The sequence below is a fragment of the Anas platyrhynchos genome, chromosome 8, assembly GCF_047663525.1.
Source record: "Anas platyrhynchos isolate ZD024472 breed Pekin duck chromosome 8, IASCAAS_PekinDuck_T2T, whole genome shotgun sequence".
NCBI classification, from domain to species: domain Eukaryota; kingdom Metazoa; phylum Chordata; class Aves; order Anseriformes; family Anatidae; genus Anas; species Anas platyrhynchos.
This window is the reverse complement of record NC_092594.1, coordinates 24,897,196-24,919,527: the sequence shown is the minus strand read 5'-3', so window position 1 is coordinate 24,919,527 and position 22,332 is coordinate 24,897,196. Positions and strand designations below refer to the sequence as shown.

Genomic DNA, 22,332 nt, shown 5'->3' with positions numbered 1-22,332 from the left:
CGCCCCGGAGGCCGCGGGGCCGAGGCTGGGTCCCCGGTGAGAGGCCGGGGGAGGCCGGGGCTGGGCGCCCCTGGGAGGTGGGGAAGGGCCCGCGGCGCCTCGTGTGGAAGTCCAAGGTCAGGGGAGCAGATGCACAGAGGGAAATAAGCTCGACGAAACGCTTTTAGAGAGAAATGGTTTATTGAGAGAGCCAACCCGCTTAAGGGAACCCAGAATTACTTCAGAGATCTCAAAATAACTGTGGGGAAAATAATTCTGTGAAGCAGGCACGGCCTTGGCCTCGCTGGGCTGCACAACCGTGTCCCCAGTTGCACAGCCTGTCAGCACTAATGCTGAAGTGCAGAGAGGCGTGAGTGCTGTGAAGTGGAGCGTCATGCTGAGCACGACTGCTATTCACAGGAACAGGCCGTGTGAGCATCCACCGTGCTCACTACATCCTCAGACTTCTGGTCTAACCTCATCTGTTCCTCCTCTGGGTTGAGAGTGGAGTCTGTAAATGAGAAAAGAGGAAAAAGAAGCCACGTGACTAGTTTTTGGTTTTTAGTACATTGAGGTACTGGCTCAGTGCTGGTATGATCAGCATCAACAGTTTTTCACATCAGCACAGGGCGTAACCCAAAGCCATATAAAAATTAATCACAAAACCATTATATAGGTACAACTCTTGGTGAAAACAGTAAGACATCTGAATCTAAGTGTTGAGGATCGTTCTTGTGGGTTTAGTGTGTACCACTGTTGAACTGATGTAATTTTTTGGTTTTTTTTGTTCACTTTTCCCATCATTCATATTTAGGTAGTGCGAACTCTAGCTCTGATGCTTGCTAATATGGCTTATTTTCTGGTATGCAAAGTTATTAATATATTCCATCCTTTTTTTTTTTTTTCTTTTTTTTTTTTTAATTTACAGAAGAGGAAAAGGTGAAATGCGGTGTCCCTGCCTGAGAAAGCTTTTTGTCCTATGCTAGCATCCTAACAAGCAGAGCAACTTAAACAGCCAGATGAAGCCTGGGCTGTAGCTCTGTGTCACACTATGGAGAAGAGGAAAGAGTAAGAGTAGGGAGCTGTGTAAGAGTAAGAATCACAATCCAACATGCACCTTGCATTGTGCACAAGTACACTGTTTTAGACTCACCAGCTGGCACGCAGTGGAAACCCACAGAGATGGGAACAGTTCTGGTTGCTGAGCAGCCTTCTGCACAGTGTAAAACTGGCTCCATGGAAAAGCATTTTGAGACCTTTTTGTCAAATGCAACTGGCTTCTCAACTTTGACAAATCTACGCTGCAGCTTGCAAGCTATAAAAAAAAAAAAATGAATTATTTTAAATAATCTATAGTTTATATAAATAACTTCTGAATTCAGTGAGTAGGATTAGCAACAACTAAGACCAATGGCCATACTGACAAACACAAGATACATGAAACTAATCTCACTCAAGGGAGTGCTATTTTCTATCAAAGACTTGGACTGTAAGGCATTTGGAAAACAATCCCCAGGATGGAGGCATGTTAAGTCAGATCTAGGTTGGGCACAGGTGTGGAAATCCAAAAAGATACCTGTGCAACCCTTGCTCTGCTGGCACTCAAATTTACCCAAACTACAACAGCACTTCATTTTGGGGCAGTAGTGGCTCCTCTACATCCATATATCCACTTCTGCATTGCAGCCACCTTACCATGGCTGAGCAGCTTAGGCCTTACGACTCTATGATCTGGATTTCCCTAGACCAATCTCAGCAGGGGAGCTTGACCCTGAGAGCATGTTCCAGAATGCCACCCCTTGCCCATGTGGTGTGGTGCACCCTACCGTGTTCAGTTATGCTCATGTTGTTTTTATACAGGAGCTAAATGGTAAGAACAGTCATTCCCTGTCTGACGATTTCAGATTAATTCCATCTTCAACCTGAGTAAATTAAAATATCTATTTCCCACATAAGTGCCCTCTGTTTTGTTAGCCAATGCTATTTTTTTTTTGTCATTTTGTTTTGTTTTGTTTTTGTTTCTTTCTGGGATTTAAAAGCCTGAAAACAACAGAATGGAAATAAAGCATGAAACTTTTAAGTACAAGATAAAATGTCTTTTGTTAACAGTTAAACTATCTACTTTTCATACTATATTATCAGCCTGGGGAAATTTAGCTTTATAATTTTATCTAAAATGCACAAACTTCAGGTAGTTAGGTAATGTATAAGAAAATGATATAAAAATGCAATAAAAACAGACTTTGCAGAGAACTACTAAACTCAGGAGAACGGACTGTTTTTCAGCCTAAGGAAATTAATCACAAATTAATGAACAATAATACGATCATTGTACAATTAATATAAATCAGATATGTAAATCTTATGACTATTCATGTGACTAATGAATAAGTCAAAGACAATGATACTAATATATGTTAGAATCCAAATACCTCCAGCACAGGCATCTTCTGAGACGATCCAAGACTGAGCAAAACTCACTGCATCTTTGGCTAAGTATCCGCTGGGCATTTGATATTCCCTTTCCTTCTCAGCATCGTATCTTCCACAAATACCACATGTTTTCCCAGCCATCCAGAAAGCAACTCGAATCTTTATGGAAATAATAAATAAATAAATAAATAATAATAATTTTAAAAAAACACTTAGATATTTTTCTTCTAAAAATAAAACCACAGGGAAAAAAATAATACCTCAAACCTATGTCCATCGTAATACAGTTTATCTATACCATATTCAGGGGCTTTTAGTGACAAGCCTTCCTTTTCACTGCTGATCCGCATGCTTGCATCTGTAACAACAAAGCAAAAAGATACCTTTGCAAATGAGGTTATTGTTTTAGGGTCCAACCTGAACCCCTGTTAAATTCATGGAGACAATGCATACTGTAATGTATGGTGGAAATTAAAAGAAATGGTGGAAATGAGAAAAATCAGATCCCATCCTGCCTTGGACTAAGCCAAAGCCCTGTGACTAGCGTGGCCATGGCAGGGGAGACCTGTTTGCTTGTTCTGGGCGTCTCCATGGACAGCACAAGGTGCCCTAGCCCTGCATTATTTGGTTTGTGGACATACAAGATTGGCACCTCTTTCTTTGCTCAGCTTTCCTATCACCCCCATGAAAGCAACTATGAAGTTATATTAAAATCATCCAATTATTTCTCATTTTAGGGTGATCTTCACCTTGAGAGGGATTTTCAGGATTATGTCCTTCTTCAAAAGAGCAGAAAAGATTAAGTGAAATAGAAAAATGAGTCTCCTACCAGAACTGGGTGTGTACGGAACATCTGTTGGGGTTTGAACACCATTAATCTTCAACTGGATGCGTCCATTGGAAACATACATGTCAACCTTACTTTAAGTAAAGGAAATGAGTATAAATAAATGTTTGTCCTTCTCACTATTCAGATCACAGTTTCTAGTCCTGGTAGAACCAACACTGCAGGATGCTGATATCATTTTGTGAATAATTACCTGTTACCCTTTGGGAAGAAGATTAAAAGAGCCCAGAAAAGTGTGCCAGAAAAGGAGTACTCACAGTACCCCTTTCCCCAGTTTTCTGAGCATCTTTGTGTCACAGTTCAAGCAGTAAGACACCAGGCTACAGAAACCCTTGCTACAAAACAATATAATTCCTCTTATATGTTCACATATATTCAAGGTGCTTTACATTTCAGAGGAAGATTGGGTTCTGTACAGCAGTTATGATCTCTTACAGCTTGAATAGCCTGTGTATTATTTTCTTGATAGCAGTGTTTGCTCTAATGAAGAAATATGACACATAAGCACTTCAAAAGCACATGAATGCTGTATTTAACAATGAGAAATGATACAGTGGCAAGGAATGTATCACAAAAGATATGGTCTATGAAATAAGCATCCTTGAGTTCTTCCACAAAACAGGTGCAGGGAATACTAGTTTCCCTCTGTTTCTCTAAGATTATGGAACAGATGGGCACACAATCTTCAAAAATAAATAATTACTTGTAATGAAACCTTACAGATCAAAGCCTATTTATGCACTTTGAAGAACATTCCCTACAATGATTTTGGTATGCATAATCCTATACTACTTAGAATATCAGACTATATTTTTAAAGAACCTATGGTTGCTCCAAGACGAAACAAAGCATGTCTTAAATTAGTTTCAAATAGATTTAGCACATCATGTACCAACTAAAGGATGACCCAAGAGAGTTCATCTAATCTGGGATAAGTAATTCCCTTTTTAGGTATGTCCACTTCTCAACATCTCTGCTGAGATGATTGCAGGTGCTAACTAGTCCTAATTATTAGTTTAGCATAGGAGGTCAGACTAAATTATTACAGTAGTCCCTTTTGGATTTATAGTATATGTTTCTACCTAATTACTGAGAACTAAAATGAGACGGTTAAATGTTTACAAATTAATGAAGAGTTTCAGGCAGTAAAGACTTTAGGTTACTGTGAACCTCAGATGTATTTCAGAAACAAAGGACTTCTCAAAGGCAAAGACCCAAATCTCAGTGACATTCCTAGAAATCTTTCCACTGATGTCAATAACTTTTCCATGAGTCTTATGAAGTACCACTCTGCCCTTACAGTCTGGTCTTCACATTTATATCAGCTTGACATCTATCTGTCATTATGTTTGCAATTACTTACTGACTGGCGAGTCTGACATTTATTGCCATAAGGTCAGCAGCTTCTTCAAGTCTTTTCATCATAACCAGGAATTTGAGTTCTGGACTACAATCCTGTGCCAAGACGTGGAAGCAATTCACAGGCATTGAATAGTTAAACTCAACTCCATTGAAGGTTGTGATCACATTTTGGGAGACTGAACAATGAGCTGAAAAAAATAAGTTGAAAGTGAACCTTTTATACTTCAAGACAGTTACTCTATTCTAAGTGGGAAGGGGAAAATGAAACAAGTAAAATTCTCCTTTTTTCACTGTTATTGTATTTTGTTGGAAATCTTACCAGTTCCAATTAGAAATTATTTTACAACAATTTTAATTAACAGACAGATGTTTAATTAACATTGTGTTTTTAGCAAAGAAATATGAAATGCAAAGAAATATGCGTAGGCATGATATTAGTCCACTGATTTCAGGCAAAATGTGTCTCCTTATCCCAGAATTACATAAAGCCTTTCCACTAATAATTTAACCTAAGTATCTTATGATTATGTCTTAATACAGCAAGAATGAATAAATAACCCTTTCAAATCAGGTGCAATGGGAAATTAATGCGTATATTTTTTAAGCTGTTTCAGCTTCTTTGTAGCAGTACAATTCAAGCAGAACACCACAAACCTGAGGTCACTTAAGTGTCCTTCTCATAAATTTTGTATTGCTTTTTTTTCTCCTGGAGCAGTCTCTGCAATGAAGTTCAAATGGATATACTGGGGGAGAGCATATGTCTGAATCACTGCTTGTCATGGTACTGAATACTTAATGTTGCTAACATGCTTCATTTCCTAACATCTTTGCAGCCTCAAAGATTTTCATTACTGACAGGTTTACTTCTATGTAAAGTCCAACTGATTTTTCAAGTGAGCATAAAACACTTTTAAGTTACTTTAAAAATATGAGTCATATTTACAAAAATCTGCAAAGTAGGTACTTCTGCAGGTAGTTAATTGCTGACCTTTAAGGTTTTCGATGATTGAAAAGGTTGTTTGAGAAAAGATGTCCCAGTCAGGAGATGGTAGCATTGAAGTCAGAGTACCTGGACTTGAAGGGAATGGCAGGGGAAGCCTGATGGCTCTATTGTAAATTGTGAGCTGAAAATGAGTCAGAAAACAAACATGAACATAAATGCCAAATACAGTGTGGAGATGTTGTAGCATTTTCCTATAACATTCAAAGAGGCCTGTACTGACTGAAATCTAAATTAGACTCTAGATTTAGGTCAAACCTAAAAATAAATTAAGTCTTCTATCTACAGAATGAAAAAGGTCTACAATTTGACACATCTGCAATCTACAGAATAGCAATATTATCAAATAAGTTTGATATTTGCCAATTCACAGTTTTTTCCTGAGCTGTACATACCACTTGCTCACAGTACAAACAGCTTGCTTACTTGAGATGCTCATCCTTTTCTTGCCTGTATGCTGAGGGCTAATATTTATCCATCATGATTCTCTACGGCCTGGCATTATTATCTCTTCCAAGACACAGCAAAACCTATCACCTCCCTGAAGATTTTTGGAGGAGTGGTCTTTTTAATCAATAATTACTTATGTGTTATCAATCATGATTGTTGTATTACAACCTCTTTTTTATTTCAAGTGTCAACACGCTACATGAGAAAGAAATGTGCTGTAAGATATTCTCATAACAGAATCAACTATGTGAACACAAGGCCCTTGTGACGGGGAAACTTCCTTATGGTTTAGTAGAATAAAAAAAAAAAAAAGTGGGATAAAAAACACTATTAATCTTCAATTTCATACGTATGTATTGCTCCAGAATAAAAGATAGTGGAAATATTTACCTCAGGTAGCCTGAGGACCACATCGCAGGTTCTTGGAGATGTCAGAGCCATAACCATGGTTGTCTGGCGAGAAGGACCACGCTGTTGCCTTTGGGAGTACCCAAGCATATATGCAGCCCCTGGAAGATATCTGTAGAACCTAAAAAACAAAGTAACTGATTAAAACCATCTATCTCTGAAAAATTTTTTCAGCATTTGTTCCGGCTGAAGCACCCCCATAAAGCAATATGCACTCTCTGTTAGATAGATGTTTTATAGTATGGTTTGTAACTTGGTGTTGTCTATGGGAAGAGGAACAGGCAGATTTTAACAGTGTTAATGGGTGAAACAGTCTTCAGCAGACTGGATAGCAGCATGACCTGAGAAGAAAAGTATAACCACCTTTTTCTAAAGACATTCAGAGTTAAAAAATAGGCACCGATTACATAAAAACTAAAATACAAAATTACCAAAAAATAGATGACTTTTTATTAATATTTCAGTCCTTCAATACACATTTTTAGCAAGGATCCATTGTATCCAAGGATTTTGTTTTAGCAAGGATCCATTGCCCACTAAGATTGTCAATGAGGTGACAGAGGAGCCTCTATGATCAGGTTCCATTACAAAGTCTTTATAAATAAATTATATATCTATATCTATATCTATATCTATATCTATATATATATAAAGGCATAGTCTTAAAGAAGAACAAAGCTGAATTCTGTAGCTTTGTTCCGGGATAGTCAATTCGATGGTTTCATCCAGTATAATAAGGGGACATCAAGGTAATACAATCCCTTATAAAAATTAAATGCCTGCTCTCCAGCAGACATTTGTTAATCAAATCACTTGTATCCCTTTAAACATGAAAGCCTGAGCTGTATCTATAACTGAGGTGTCAATATTTTGGTATTGCTGTGAAGAAAAAAATTAAAAGAAGCTTAGATAGAGATCTCAGTGCTTTTGTGGGTAAATGTATGTGCAAGTACAATGAATGAATTAATACAATGATAATATATAGAATATGGATATATATGTGGATAGTTGTCTATATGAACTGAATACAGAAGTTAGTTTTCTTATACTAAGCATCATGCAACATTTGCTGTTTAGTGTTCAATAAATCTTGCGGAAGTATTCACATCATCTTCTTCAGATGCCAGAGGTAAGGTGCCCGCATTAGGAAATAACTCTCTTAAGGCACCCTGTACAGTCAAAAAGAGACAGACTCCTTCAGAGAACTAAGTTTAGGCTTCTACTTGGAGCTTCCAGGGATTAGGAAGCATCAGGAGACCCAGTTCCTAATTCAGGCACTTTAAATTAAAAGCTTACAATAAATTATGTCAATCCTGACATCCACTTTATTTCAAGCAGTTTTCCTGCAAACAAAAATGCACTAAATTTTGAGGAAATGAATGCACAGAAAAAAAAATAAAAATAAGAGAGAGACTGAAAAAAACAATCTGACATAAAATTATATTGATTAGGGGAAATTCTTCTGGATCAGAAACTGCAGAACTGAATCTAATTATCTGAAGCATTGACATGGGTGACTTTTTCAAAAACTGAAGTATAATCTCACCATCTTGCAGTTCTTCGGACACTTGAAGGTACTTTTGGCCACACCAGCTTCATCTGCATAGCTGGATGAGAAGCAAACTTCCCTGTTGCAATCTGAGTAGCAATGTGGTAGTCCTGGCAATCTGTACCCCATTTAAGGGAACCCTAGTAGAAGAGAATACATATTTTTTTGTACAAAGCATAGTAATACTGTTATATTTCATTTGCATTTGAACTGATCACATTTTAAACTCACCGAAGCTTTATGGGAATTTATTACTGAAGCATCAGCACAGAGTTTCCATCTATTGGATTCTGTGATGCTTGAAACAAAAATCTGTATCCTGAATCTGACAGGCTGTCTGTCAGCGTACAGTACAAGCTGGAATCCTGTCGGCTGCTCATTTCTTCTGATGGCACGAAGAATTGCAGCCAGTATTGGTGGCTTGCTGTCTCCCAAGAATTTAGGCTTAAGTCAGTAGGGAGGAAATAGAGACCAAAGACAAAGCATTAGAATTACTGTATAAGAACAGAAATAAAAAGTATTTGTAAAGGAAAAGCTTCATCCAAGTCTTTTTATATAAAGTACATGACAGTATCATAGATCATCACTCTAGCTATTCAGTGCATGTGTGGTTTTGCCAGTCTTTCAAGGGAGTGCTCTTACAACCTTTGTAAGTACCACAGTAATGTTATTATAAACATGCATTCATTTGAAATCCATGGTAAATGTTTTTATTTCTTGTGTATGAAGACACTCACCTGAGACATAGCTGTAGAGATGCCTTCATCACTAACTGAAGAAGATGAGGAGCTGCTGCTGCTGCTGCTGCTATTCAGAACTTCCCTTTGTGAGTCCTGCAACAACAGAAAATCACTCTGAAGCAAGTTGTTTGCCATTGTAATTAATCGCAGAACTAATTTTTCATATTTTTATTTTGATTGAACTAAGTTCCAGTCAAGCTAGTGAGAGCAATTATAGGCCCCCCACAGGATAAACAGAAAATGTACCTGTTCATCTGCGGGCTTGAACCAAAACCGGTAAATGGGTAGATATGCCTGTGAAGATAGATAGTAAATAAGAAGATCCAAGAGAAGAAAAACAACTAACTTTTGACAAATGCTTTAATAAGTTCAGTATTGAAATTGGAAAAAAAGGTGAAACAAGATGCAAATGTTTAAACGTTTTAAACTGAAACCTTCTGGAATGTGAATTTCTGAACTGAAATGCTTCAGAGAACCAGAGGTTAAAAACAGGAAAGAGCTCTGCTAGGTTACCTCATCCATGCTGCAACAAACAGTCTGTTTTCTCTTTCTTCGGTACCTGCCCATTGGGCACAATTTCCTGATTTCAAGTACAAAAACATTCACTAGAAGAAGTATAAAGAATCCAGTCTGGGTGAATTACCTGTTGGTTGGGATATTCACTGTCCCCAGTACAGTGCTTGTCTCCAGAGCTGTTCTCCCTGCTGCTGCTGCAGATCGTACTGCTGTCAGAGCCTGCACTGCTGCTGCTGCTACTGCCCTTGCTGCTCCTGCTGCTGCCGCCATGCTTCTTCCCAAATTGTCTTATTTCTTCATTCTCATGTTTATCTTCAGGCTCGTTACCATCAGCAGAGGAAGCAGTGGAAGAAGAAGATGAACTGGAGAGGGGGTTTGCACTGGGCTCTACCCAGAGGTCTGTAACAGCAATCTTTACTTTGCTGTGAATCCGTTTCTTATGGTGCCGTGTCTTATTTGCAACCTCCAAAAACAGTTCAAAGAGTTATGAATTTACAGCTCTGTAACATTTCTCTAGATGTCAGACAAGCAGCTTACCACAGCCTTTCAAGGAAATAGCACTTCCTTGCCTCCCACACTTCAGAAGCTGCATCAGAACTCACCAAGACCCACCCCTCCCAAACAAAAATCCTTGCTTTCCCATGCCAGTTTTCCACATTGGATTTCAAACCCTTGGTTTTGTTCATGGGAAAATATTCCCCCGTCCAATGCTCAGTCTCTTACCTTGAACACATTTTCAATGCCTAGGATCTTCTTCAGTTTAGCTTTAATGTTCTCATACAGAGATGTCTCCTCCTCTTCTTTAGACCCTGAACTTGCTACATTGATTATTTTGGAAGCAGCTTTGGGCCCAACCTGAATCTCCAGCTGTATTTTTTCAATATCAGCATCTGTATGAACTAGAGTCAAGATACTTATAGTTCAGTACGGTGCTACATGAGCATCATTCACAGAGATTGACAAAAAAGATTTCTTTCATTACTGTACCTGGCTTCAAAACTATCTTGGCTTCAAGTTCTCCAACTAATTTGTGCAGATAAGTATTTCTTAAGAAAGCAGAATTTCGGGACTTTAGGCTGAGACAAGCAGAACATCCCAAACTGGATAATTCTCTACAGAAAACACGTTCATAAGATCTTTGTCCTACACTGTGGCGATGTTCCTCTTCTGAGGCTTGCTGGTATCCCTTGAATATCACACTAGGGATGTTTCTTTGCTGTATTAAACAAAAATATGGTAAATGAAAAATTTAAAAAAAAAAAATGAAAAAAAAGAAAAAAAGAAAAAAAAAAGTCACAGCCCCTAAAATCTTTGCTGTATTCCTATTAATGATGAGAATGATGACAGTCTTGACTAAGAAAGGAAGCACTGCTTAAAATTAGAAATTCAAGCACTGGAAGAAGTGGGATTTTTTCCAAAGTGCTCTGTGGAAGAGGTCAGGTCTCCTAGCCAGCCTTTCCCAGGCGGTGTTTCACAAACAAACTTCCCAATGAGAACCTCCAGGACTCTTTGGAGGGGCTATTTCTCTGAACCAGTTTTGGGATACTATTCCTCAGCTGTATTTGCAGTCAATATATCCTTTCCATGCCAGCAGTAGGCCTCAGAAGCTGAAGAGCACATCAGAGAACGGGCAGACCCCTGCAGGGATTCCCTTGGAATATGGGAAACAAACTGTATATCCTGCCTGAGCCATCCTTTCCAGACTGCTTTGGCTCTGAAAAACAGGGTACTGTACAAAGGATGTGGCTTTCACACCCCCTCCCCATGACTATGAAGCAAAAGGAAGACATGCTGTCAGAGCAACCTGTCTGCATGAGATGACAAGAGCCAGCAAGCCCTGAATGAAAGTGGCTTGAACATATTGAGACTTATGTTAGGCCTGGTTTGGGATACAACAGGCACCTGCTGTGTCTCACAGTTTCCTTGTTTGTGATCTGATTAGGCAGCTGCTGTGTTGGGGATGCTCAGCCCCAGTGAGATCTGTTCTGTTCTCTACCTGCCTGCAGTGAAGGCGATGTGAGGCCTCGTTACCTTCCAGCTCTCAGCTCTTGAAGATATTTCCGATGACTGAAACTTCTGATTGAAGATACTTGTTATTTCTCCTTCGGGGAGAATATGGGTCTTCTTTTCGGAATCTGCTTCTTCCATGTTTCTTGAAATAGCATAAGCTTCACTCCTGTGGAGGTAACAAATGGCAAACAAGTAACATCTGATTTTGCTTAACCCCAATTGTCGTTAATACCAGAGAGCTATGGGCAATACAAAAGAGAATATTAAGCTTCATATGGCTACCAAACTACAGCAGAGCCTGACAAGAGTTGTAGGTTCTTGATCTTATAACAGGGAGCTCACAATCAGTAACAAATAACAAGTGAAATGTGGCTAACTTCTGTACCTTACAGCTGCAAGCTCAACCTCCTGGTGGCAAGGAAGGGTTTCAATCTTCAAATTTTTCTCTTTCATATTAACCGTGGCATCAAATTTCATTGTAGTGTTGGCACTGAACTCTGCATGAAATTCAAGACCACTCTGAAAGTATTGCATATTAATCCCCATTGTTGCAATCATATGGAAATATACTCTGAAAGAGTGAAAATAAAAATATGCAATTACAAAGTACAAATTAACATGCATGTACTTATCTTTGAAAGGCAGAATTGCATTTTCTTAGTGTTCTGTTTATTTTAAGAACCACTACTAACAGCTTAAAAAGATATGTAACACGATAAAAAAGCTAAAGTGCCACTGAAAAAACTGAAGGGATTTATCTGATAAAACTTGCATGGATCCTCTCACAGCCTAATCACTGATACATTGCTTGATAATAAGCTAATGTCAGAATCTTCCTATAGCTTCAGATTTTGTCTATTTTTTTCACTATTTTTATTATTATCATTATTATATCATATCATATATCATTATTATGTTATTAACATCATTATTGTTATTAGTGATGTTGCTTTTGTGGATCCACAAGTGTTTTCCTTTTCTGCCTGAAATCCCCCCAGCTTGTGCCTTCTGAAAAACTTTATCATATGTAATCAAAAATGCTTAGTAGCTTTAGTCACTGAGCAGGTAGAAACGTGAGCATTTTCAGCAATGGCAGAACATCGCCACATTTCTCTTTGATTCAGTGCACTGTGCTAGGCTTGCATGGTCTGAAAGCATCACATGATTGTCTTACTTTCTTACAGATTCACTGCTCAAGACTAGCACAGTCATCCCACATCTGGGACAAATAAGATACTTATGTAATATAACTATTTCAAATATAAATATAAATGAATGTGTGTATATATATGAAAATATATCATTTTTACTTTGGTTGGATATCGGCATGAATATCTGTGTTGGTTTCCAACAACTGTGATGGTCTAAAATTGTCAGATAATGGTGGTGACAGCTGAATATCAACTGCAAGAGACAGAGAGAAATTATATGAACAGAGCAAAAAAAAATAAAAATGCTGGGGATACTATTTTTTCAATAAACATAGTAGTTAATGCATGGGCATTGCTTTTACATTTTGAAATACTTCACAGGATTACTTCAAGATTATTACTCCGAAACAGTTACAGAAGTATGTCCCAGATGAAACATTGTGATTACTTATCAGCCCCTGTGGAGGTGTCTGGACAGTGTTTCCCCATTACAGAGTATTTTTTGAGACTACAGAGGGATTTACTTTCAGCAGAGGGATTGGAACCACAATTATTGGGAGGAAATTGCTCAGTAAGGTGTCCCAAGCTCACCATAGGCCGCAGCCTGGGCCAGCACAGCGCCGCTCAGGCTGAGCTCCAGTGGCATGCCAACCACTGTGGGGACAACGTGCCGCAGCTCAGCCACCATTGCCGGCAGGGTCCATTGGCCTGAAATGCCTCGCTGGACCTCTTCCACTGCTTTTTTCACCACTGGCTGCCAGTTTGATGATCCAGTCAGACTCTGAATACAGAGAAATTGGTTAAATAATCAGGGAAGATGAGATGGGAAGGGAAAATTATTCTGCATCACAAACAAAAAAGGCAACAGCCTTGTCAGTACCATTATGGTCTGCTGAATGACTTTGTTATCAATGTCAACAAAGGCAATCTCCTGTCCCAATATTTTGATGTAAGTGGACACCAGAGGGTCTTCTGGAGGCAATTCTTTCCAGCCCAGAAACTGCAGTGTTAAGGAGGAGAAAGGGAAGAAGCAGATACATTTTCTTAAAATACATTATTGTATTAACAAAATGTAGATCACATTTGAAGGATGCTAACTATGGTTCCTTAGCCAAAAAAAGTAGTACACATCTTACAAGTCTGAACTGATGTGGCCTTCCTTATGTTGCATAACTGACTTCAGTGGGAGTTTCCCCACATAAGGATGAGGTAAGGACTCTGTAATTTTTGCTGCTCTAAGTAGTGGGTGGCACCCAAGGGCTCATAAACAAAAGTCTTATTCAATAACCATTTTAAGAGAGAAGAGCAACCACTTACAATGTTTTAACATACACTTTAAAACAGATGAATTTTGGCTACCAGCATCATCATCATCTTTTGTACTGTACATTAAGGGCAGCTTTGCGTGGTGTGCTGACACATGGTCAGTGAAAAAAATGGTATTTGTTCACAGTCTAAGTACAATATAAATAAGAACATCTTTCTGTGACCAAACAGGATGGCCGACTCCTTTCTCACTGGAACATCAAAGGGATGGCTAGGAGGGTAGCTGATGCAACCCTGGGCTGGTGGGAACTACATATTGCAAACAAATCAGGAAGGTGCATAAAGACGTACCGTTTTACCGAGTTCCTTCAGTGTCTTGTATGTGTCATATTCAGCAAAGGGAATATTCTGCTGCCTGATAATATTGATTAGGCTTTGTGATCGTAGAGCCACCTGTAGGAAACAGCATCAAACATCACAGCCCAAGTGCCAGAGAGCTCAGGAATACCTTTCTACCAGGTATTACACTCACGGAGGCCACTCTAAATACATACTTCATGAAGCCATAGCACTTATAAGGCAGATGACTGGAGGCTATGACTGCAGATGCTGAGGATGTGCTGAGCTTTGAACTAGTCAGCAGGGATAATTTTAGGGCAGCTCAAAGATCAGCCCCGGCTGCAAAGCTTGCCCAAGAAGCTGAGTAAATGCCTGCATGCTGTTACATGGAGTTTCAATCTGCTGGGGCTGTACTGCTGGCTGAAGTTTAATTTCAGCTGCTTATTCCCTGTACTTATGCAAAATGCCCCACACATCATTTGACATTAGTTAGGCAGACAAATGCTCTGCTATGTAAGCTTTCCTTTGCTCTCTTAGATTTTCATGCCTATACTGAATGTTTTCATTGCTAAATCTACATGTCAAAAAGCCCAAATACAAGTAAAATCATAACCATTATCTAATTTTTCCCTTCCACTCCAGTCCTTACAGACAGAGAAAGAGGCAAACACTACATTGCAGTCCAAGTGGCTTAACAAGTAATGCTATGTGTAGCTAGGTTGTATCTATCTGGTTGTTTTCATGAAATACTTACCTCTATAATGTCTGTTGCAGTATTTGCATAATATCCTCTTACTTTTGTGATTATATCAGATGGAAACATAGTGTTGGGACTGTTCATTAGATAGACCCTCCAAATTGCACCAGCCTTATACACATCTATAACAGGAACAAAAAGCAGCAGAGATTTTTCTTAGGGTCTCCGAGGTGACTGGTGCCTGTAAGTTACCTTAGGTGCATGCTTTACTAGATCTCAAATGATTCTGCCAGTATTCAGCCCCGTAGGTCCTCAAGCTTGTAACCCCAAGAGGGAATCTTTGTTCTAGGGCAGAGTCAACAGGACCAGAGTGACTGAAGAAGGAGGCCTAAATCCATGTGCAGATAAGACATCTCTTTCCCCAGCAGATACCCAAAGAGTAGTAGAACACCTTCAGGGGATTTTGCATTTCAAGAGACTCTTGTGCTTTATTCTGTTTCAGGAGTGCACTAAGCCCACAGCCCATGACAGGATTTTGTATGGAAATTGTGGAACACAATAGATGCCTTCAGATAAGCAAGCCAAAGCAGGGAACATGGCATCTGGTACTCACGGGAATAACCACCAGCATGAATGACCTTGCTGTAACGATAGCTCAGCCTGTCAAGTCTGGGGCTCAGTAGTTTAATGGCAATGTTGCAAGCAGCAGATCTGAGTAATAAAGAGTTAAAATCATATGAAGATAGTCAACTGTGACCAAATTCTTAGAAAACTGCAAGAAAAATCACCACTTGCAACTAAAAAATGTACTTCTTTCTTTACTTACAGATTGTAGAGCTGTGGGATCCTGCCTACTGCCAAAGCCTTCATGTGTGAGTACGTGAAGCTGGCTACTTGTAGGCTGGTCTCTGACAGCAGCGAGGTGGCCATAGCTGCTACAATTGGAAGAGCAGGCTTTGTTTCAAAGAGGACAACACAAGCCATCATGCGGACATTAGGAGCAAGTGTATTGTCCATAAAGATCTGGAGAGAGATCTCCCTTACCTGGAGGAGGAAGATACAACATGTGAATACCACATAACTCCTCGGGAAGAAATATTTTTTAAACTGTGCGTGTCTGATGTGCAGTGAACAGAGAACAAAACCCGGAACAGAGACTTGAGCATGGGGCCTGTCACTGGAAATGAAGATGCTGCTGGCTGCACAGCGAACATGGATGGAAGAAACAGCCATTAGTAAGGGGCCCAACATTACCGCAACTGAAGCAGTCTCTTTCCCAGAATGTCAGCCAGGATAGGGTGATGTCAGGAATTCACAACATAGGAAAAGACAAGACCTGTAACTATATCTGCCCAGAGTTGCTAACATTACCTGATGGCTTTATTATCCCTGCATTGCTAAGTCAACCCAAGTTACACCCTATAAGACATTTGTCTAAATAATAATTTCAGTTACTTTTGCAGGGTCTTTTCTGGCAATTTTCCTCAAGGCCAGTACGGCATCAGCATGAATTCTGCTTGGTAATGAAGTAGCAGCAGGTGAAAATGTTGGCAAAAACTTCAGGATGCGTTTGATACTGGCCGGCTCTCCTGCATTGCCTATAGCTTTCAGGGCCAAGGCCATGTCTTCAGCATGGCTTCTGCTGGCAGCTTCAGCAGCAAGGTCATGGAGTGGCTGAAAACACATCAGACAGTGGTTAATCATGTCAGGCAGCAATCTTGTAATAGCGTATAAAAATACTCATTGCCAAAGCAAATAAAACAACTACTGGTGCAAAGCCAAGTAAAGATGTTCAGATTTTTCTCCCAGGAAGAATCTCACCATCATTATCAGGACATCATTAACACAGAACATACACACAAACTTCATTTTCTCCTTGCAGTGTTGTAACTGAGAGTAATTTGTCCCTAAGCCTGACCTTTGTTTCAGTCTTTTTTTGGAAGATTTAAACCCATTCCAAGCAGCAGCAGGCTGTCTCAGAACTGTAGTCCTGCTGACTAAGGAACCGGAGCTGCATAGTCCAAGGACAACGACCTGAATACTTCTGATGGTGATATGCAAGTATGCAGCAGGGCCTCTTTGGAAGCCCTAACCTATGACATATCTAGACATATCTTTGCTTATATTCACGCTTCAGTGCCTTTTTAATATGTATTTTTAAGTTTGATCTACCTAATGTAAAAGTAGAGAGAAGAATCATAATTATTTCGCTTTAATCCTGAATTGTCATACATAAATTCTAAGTTGTTTACGGCACTTGTCATACCCACAGGCTTCTACCACTTACATTTGAAATTCTGAACTGTTAAGACCAGATTTTTCAAAGGCATCAGCTCAGCATTTCATTTTATCTTAGCAATTTTGCAGGTGATCACAGCTAAGAGTGAGGCATGTAAACACCTAGTTACCTAATTGCCAGCATTGTGAGAGGTAAATTAGAGTCATTAAAATAATTTCTTCACCCCTTATGAAATAAGACATGAGAGTCACCTACCTGAAGAAGTTCATTAGGACAAAATGAAGGCTGAGCACAGTATTTATTTACCATGCTACCATACCCCAGGTAAACAAGTATTCGAAGCATTGGTGCTTTCTGAATTTGGGGACAGGTCAGAAAAGACTGCAGAAGAAAGAACCAGAGTCGTTAATGTTTCAACTTATTAGAGATGGTATTTAGTGAAAACTTATCTTATATCTGAAAAGCAAATAGACAAAATTGCTTTGGATTTTTTCTAAATATTTTTAGAAGTTAAATAAAATGCTAGTGATTGAGGTAAAATTAAAGCAAATACCATTGCTTCAGTTACAAGGTATGTACTTTATATTTTGGTTACATTGCATTATTTTCTACAGTTCCTCTTTTTCGTTGTTGTTGTTTTTTATTTGTATTTGGCAAAAGAAAACAGCAATTTCCCTGGAATCTGTGGGTTTTAACAGCATCAAATATCAAAGCCATTGAAAAATTTTTGGCAGCAAGTGTTTGGAAACATTTTCTAGACCATTCCCATGTTTGTTAATACTTTACAAAATATCAAGGAAATATGTTGCATCATTTGATTGTAATCCTGTGAATTCACCTTCAGAAATGAATGACAGGGTAAGAGAAGGAAGAATTATCTGTACTCACTGAGGCAACTTCTAGGGTTTGCTTATTGGGCATAACGAAATGGAAGGCAAGAGGGAGAACAACAGCTGCTTCCCAGATGTTCAGCTTCTTATCATGGATTTTTTGTTTAAGGAACTGGAACGTGTCAGTAGCTCCAGCAGCACAGACAGCACTCAGGAACCAATGCCTGCCGGGGAGGGGAGGACAATTACCCCCATTGCCCAGTGCTCCTCTGGTGGGAAATCCTGGCTGACAGCAGTACAGTTACCTGTATGGAGGTTCACTGGCAAACTGCTCCCACAAAGAGTTGATTTGATCAAGGGTCACTAGACGGAACAGCTGAACCATTTGTAAGAACTTGGCTGAAGATTCTTTAGTGTCTCCTTCCTCATTATTCTTAACTAATTGTTGCAGAGTTTCTGTTAACTGTAGGAAAAAAAAGCAAACATAAAGTTGAAAGGTGGCATGTCTAAAATAATATTGTGATGACTTGTTAACCTTATAAATAATGAAAAGGAATGAAGAATAAGCCTCCAATACCTGCCCATCTGCATTTTTTATCCTTATGAGAGGAATTGGCATCTGGAACAGCTCTTCTGAGAAATGATAACAGAGACTTCCCTGGTTTTGCAGTTGAGCTTCTGGTACATTTACGGGAGTGTTTTTGATGTCGACCAAAACCAGTGCTTGTCTTCAAGAGAAAGAAAAAAACGCTTCAGTAGCATTGTATATGAGAGTTGGGCACATACAGCTGCTGGGGCAGGTTGAGGGGTGCCCAGCAGGGAGCTGCACTGACCACAGATAGATTACACACTTCTCAGGTTTGTGCATTGTTTAGGATTAACTGAAAATGTTACAGGACTGGCAAGAGCTTTCATTATAGTGTTGCCACACTACCAACATGCACAGCACCTACCTTGCCTCCATGCCTGCTGTGCCATCAGGCTCATTGAACGGAGAGACCTGGTACACTTGCTCCGACGTAGCAAATGTTATCAAAACCCCGCTGTCATCATACTTCATCTTGTAAGTGGACATCACCGTGCCCTTCACATTTCTGACTTTCTAAAGTTGCAAAGAGACCCACTCATAAATGTGAACAGGAACCAGTTAATTTATCACAGACAAGCCAAATTCCCTGCTGGTGCCAGCGCAAGGCAGGATTCGTGCTGGTCCTACCAGGGGGCAGGTGGGGCAGGGGCGGATGTAAGCCATGCCCGTGTTCTTCACTGCTCTGTCCTGGCAGTCAGTCAGGTCCTTGCTTTTGGAAATGGTGGCACGGTTATTCTTGCTGTCGTCCTGGATAACGTATCTGGTTTGGCAGATGCCTTCAATCCCAGCCTGTGTGTTGATTAAACACAATGAACTTTTCACTGGAAATGGCCTTTCATTACAGCAATAAATAGGTCAATGAAAATTGCCTGGAAAGCATTATGTTCAGGCAAGCCTCTATGGAACAGTAAAACGAGAATAAAAGTAAAGTCAGAATGGAAAAGAAACCAACCTCTTGTAGTTCATACACATTTTGTGACTTTTTGATCGTTATCTGCATCATGTTCAGAATCCCTCTCACTATGTTCGTGCACAGGATGGGGCAGTCTTCAGGGGCATAAATACTTCCCACCCTGCCCTCATTGTACTCGAACTTAAAGGCTTGGCTGAAACATGCAGCAATGGTCTCTGTGAGCTTTGAAGATGGAGTGAAGGAGTCAAGGGGCCATAAGCCATGGTATTCCTCCAGCTTTGGCGATTGAACCTGTGAACAGAATTAGGAGAACATTCATCCTTTTCACCACAGTGCAGTAACGGGGAAACTGGACTCTTCTAGTCCACAGACAGACACAAGTCACTTGTTCAACACTGCAAGAAATGTTTTCCTCCTCAGACTCTTGTTCTGGGGCTAGGGCATGGCCTCAAAAATGCAATTTCCTTAAAGGATTTCTGCCAGGAAAGGGTCATGCAAAATTTCAGCTAATGTGGTGAAGCTTGCAGGGTGAGTGAAACTGGCTGTCAACTGTCTGTATGGAAAGGATACTCACCTATTTTCCCCAAATTTTCAGTGTGATCTCCCTTCAGCCTGAAAATCAGCCAAGCTATCCATCAAGCAGCCTACATAGACTCACAGGGGCTGTGTTTGCTCCTGTCCAGCACATCCCAGAGCACCACGGCTGCAGCACAGCTGATGGGGAGGCAGAGACGGCCACAGGACCTCACATTGGATGGGCCAGTGGGGCGAATGTCACCTTCTTTGCAAGCGGCTGTCATTGCTTCCAGCTTATCAAGCTGTACAGCTTGCTTGCAAGTCCTTGACTGCTACCTAGTGGGAAATGTGTGCCTGCATGCACACACATAGTCACATATACATACACATGCCTCCCACCTTCCTCCATAAAAGTACGTGTTCCTGTGCAGAGGGAAATGGTTTTAGTGGCCCTGTTTTTTAATCAATACAGCAACAGTGTCTTGCCTCCTTCTCAGAGTAAATCCTACTTGACTTTTGTCTGTAGTCGCTAAAGTCATACCACTATCTGTGAGGTTACAACAATCATGCAGTTGCAGAATTGTATTATATTTGATAATAGGTGTTCCCTCTCACTGTTTCAGTAACTGCTTCAGTAATACAGCATATTCAGTAAACTCCTAGGATGAATGCTGAGTGCCCTCTTACAGCTCTCCTCCCTGCCATGGTGTCATCCCTTTTCTACCGTCTTTTGTTCCAAGCCAGTCTTTTAAGATGTTTGGTTTAATCTTTTCTATGTGTAACAGCACTTCCAGATCTGGTATCATTATATCAAGTGAAAACATTACCATTATCATTCTTCACATTTGAATTAATGCCTATGTGAAGAATATCAAAAGGAAGATAATGGAGACAGACTTGAATTTCACATGTGATGAAGGAATTTCAGCACTGAGCTTTTCTCAAGCCATGGACCAGGCTGAAACATTGATATTTTGTGCTTGAATTTGCATCATTTTCATACTCAAGTTTAGTGTTGCCTTACTAAAACTATCATGAGGACATTGCTTTAAAGCAGCTGCCTGCAATGTCTTTGCCTGGACCTGAACCTAAGGCAGATTTATCAAGAGGGGCAGGTACTGATGGCCACAGAGCTGGGGCAGCTCTGGCTCCCTCCCATGGCACTGAAGGATGCAAGGGTGAACATCTCTGCCGGCGTCTGACATTGGGCTTGCAGTCATCCGGCACCAGGAAGGGTCCTAAGCTTTTGTGCAAGGTTTGCATCTTTTTCTTATTTTACCAGCCTGGAGGTATGACCCAGACTTCTGCGTTATGTAGGCAGATGGATGGGTTCCCATGTCCCTTGCGACTTACCTGGAGAAGGTGGTCACTGCGGGACACGCGGCTGATCTGCAGCTTGCAGGTCAGCTTCACCCCTGCTATCACCAGCCCCCTGCCCTGCAGCCCATGCAGGATGAGTCCCTCATAGCCATACAGGTAGGTCTTGCCGGTATGAAAAACGGGCTCTATTAAATAATAAAAAACAGAAATGCCTCCTTTGTTGTGGTGCTACTCACGGGAACCGTCCTGGTAAAGAAGAGTGAGGCTGGCTGCCCCAGCAGGCTGGGCACAAGCAGAGGGCACAGCAGGGCTGCCAGGGAGGGTGGCGTTGGAGCCGCTGGCTGGTGGGAGCACACTTACCGAGGTCATGCTTCTGAGCCCCTGCATGGGAGGAGAGAGAAGGATGCATGAGAAAACCCAAACTTCTGCAGAGACTTTACATTTATTATTCATTTACTGAGTGTGCCAATGGCTGGCAGACAGAGAGTAATGCACTCCTGGGGCAAACCTCACATACTGTGGGACAGCAAGCCTGCCCCAGCCCCCCTCACTGGCTGCTGTTTGCTTTTCCCCTGCTCCTACACTTAGGCACAGAAATCTAACAGTTTACAGCCAAACTCATTAAAAGGCTTCAGCAGATTGTGCCATGAATGTCCCTGAAAGTCCCCGAGGAGATGCAGCTTCCTGAGGTGGCCATCACAGCTCAGAAGTGCCAGTAACGCTTAGACTTACCCACAAGGGCGAGCACCAGGGCCAGGATGAGTCCCTTCATGCTTAAAGTGACTGAATGACACAGGGCAAAATGTGCAGCTTTTATAGAAGAATTATTAACAGGCATGGGAAATTTTGTTGAGTTATCAATTTTTTATCAACCACTCTAGCCCATCAAGGGTGAAGGGGTTGGGTACAAGGTGCCGTCTGCTACTGCTGTGCCAAAATCATCACAGGCAATCTTGTTCTCACCTCACCACCTAAATGCTCTGAAAGTATCTTTTGGAACAGGTGCTTAAAAGTATTAAAATATCATTAAAACTAAATTATTTATTGTGTAAGAAAAAGTACTAATTATCCTTATTCACTGGAAGCATCTGGTGCTATTGCAGCCTGCGCTAACATTGCCCAGGTTATCCTGACCTGAACATAAGGCACATATCTTATCTAACTGATAGTGCTTCAAA

General features: G+C 40.4%; 1 protein-coding gene across 1 annotated transcript; it reads right to left on the bottom strand.

Annotated features, from left to right (window-relative positions):
• Positions 1-144: 144 nt before the first annotated feature.
• Positions 145-21,585, bottom strand: LOC101798264 (vitellogenin-2). The gene is made up of 34 exons (XM_027462662.3): positions 21,515-21,585; positions 21,188-21,339; positions 19,358-19,609; positions 19,033-19,194; positions 18,770-18,918; positions 18,394-18,544; positions 18,122-18,279; positions 17,875-18,040; positions 17,242-17,367; positions 16,203-16,421; positions 15,574-15,791; positions 15,361-15,458; positions 14,805-14,929; positions 14,063-14,164; positions 13,326-13,445; positions 13,037-13,226; positions 12,605-12,698; positions 11,680-11,865; positions 11,316-11,460; positions 10,272-10,500; positions 10,008-10,183; positions 9,412-9,747; positions 9,015-9,062; positions 8,766-8,861; positions 8,260-8,472; positions 8,026-8,168; positions 6,462-6,600; positions 5,610-5,745; positions 4,623-4,809; positions 3,242-3,333; positions 2,673-2,770; positions 2,412-2,571; positions 1,133-1,294; positions 145-490 (listed from the first exon to the last, which is right to left on the bottom strand). Exons 1-34 carry the CDS (start codon positions 21,561-21,563, stop codon positions 390-392), a joined length of 5,178 nt encoding a protein of 1,725 aa, XP_027318463.3. The 5' UTR covers positions 21,564-21,585; the 3' UTR covers positions 145-389.
• Positions 21,586-22,332: the final 747 nt, after the last annotated feature.

Bases quoted from the DNA above. Each gene is read 5' to 3' on its own strand.
- LOC101798264 (XM_027462662.3), bottom strand. From the start codon at position 21,563: ATGCATCCTTCTCTCTCCTCCCATGCAGGGGCTCAGAAGCATGACCTC. The intron at 18,280-18,393 runs GTATTGGAGGCT...TTTTTCCTACAG, and splicing joins TAAAAAATGCAGATGGGCAG to TTAACAGAAACTCTGCAACA. The intron at 16,422-17,241 runs GTAGGTGACTCT...ATGTGTTTTCAG, and splicing joins GTCCTAATGAACTTCTTCAG to CCACTCCATGACCTTGCTGC.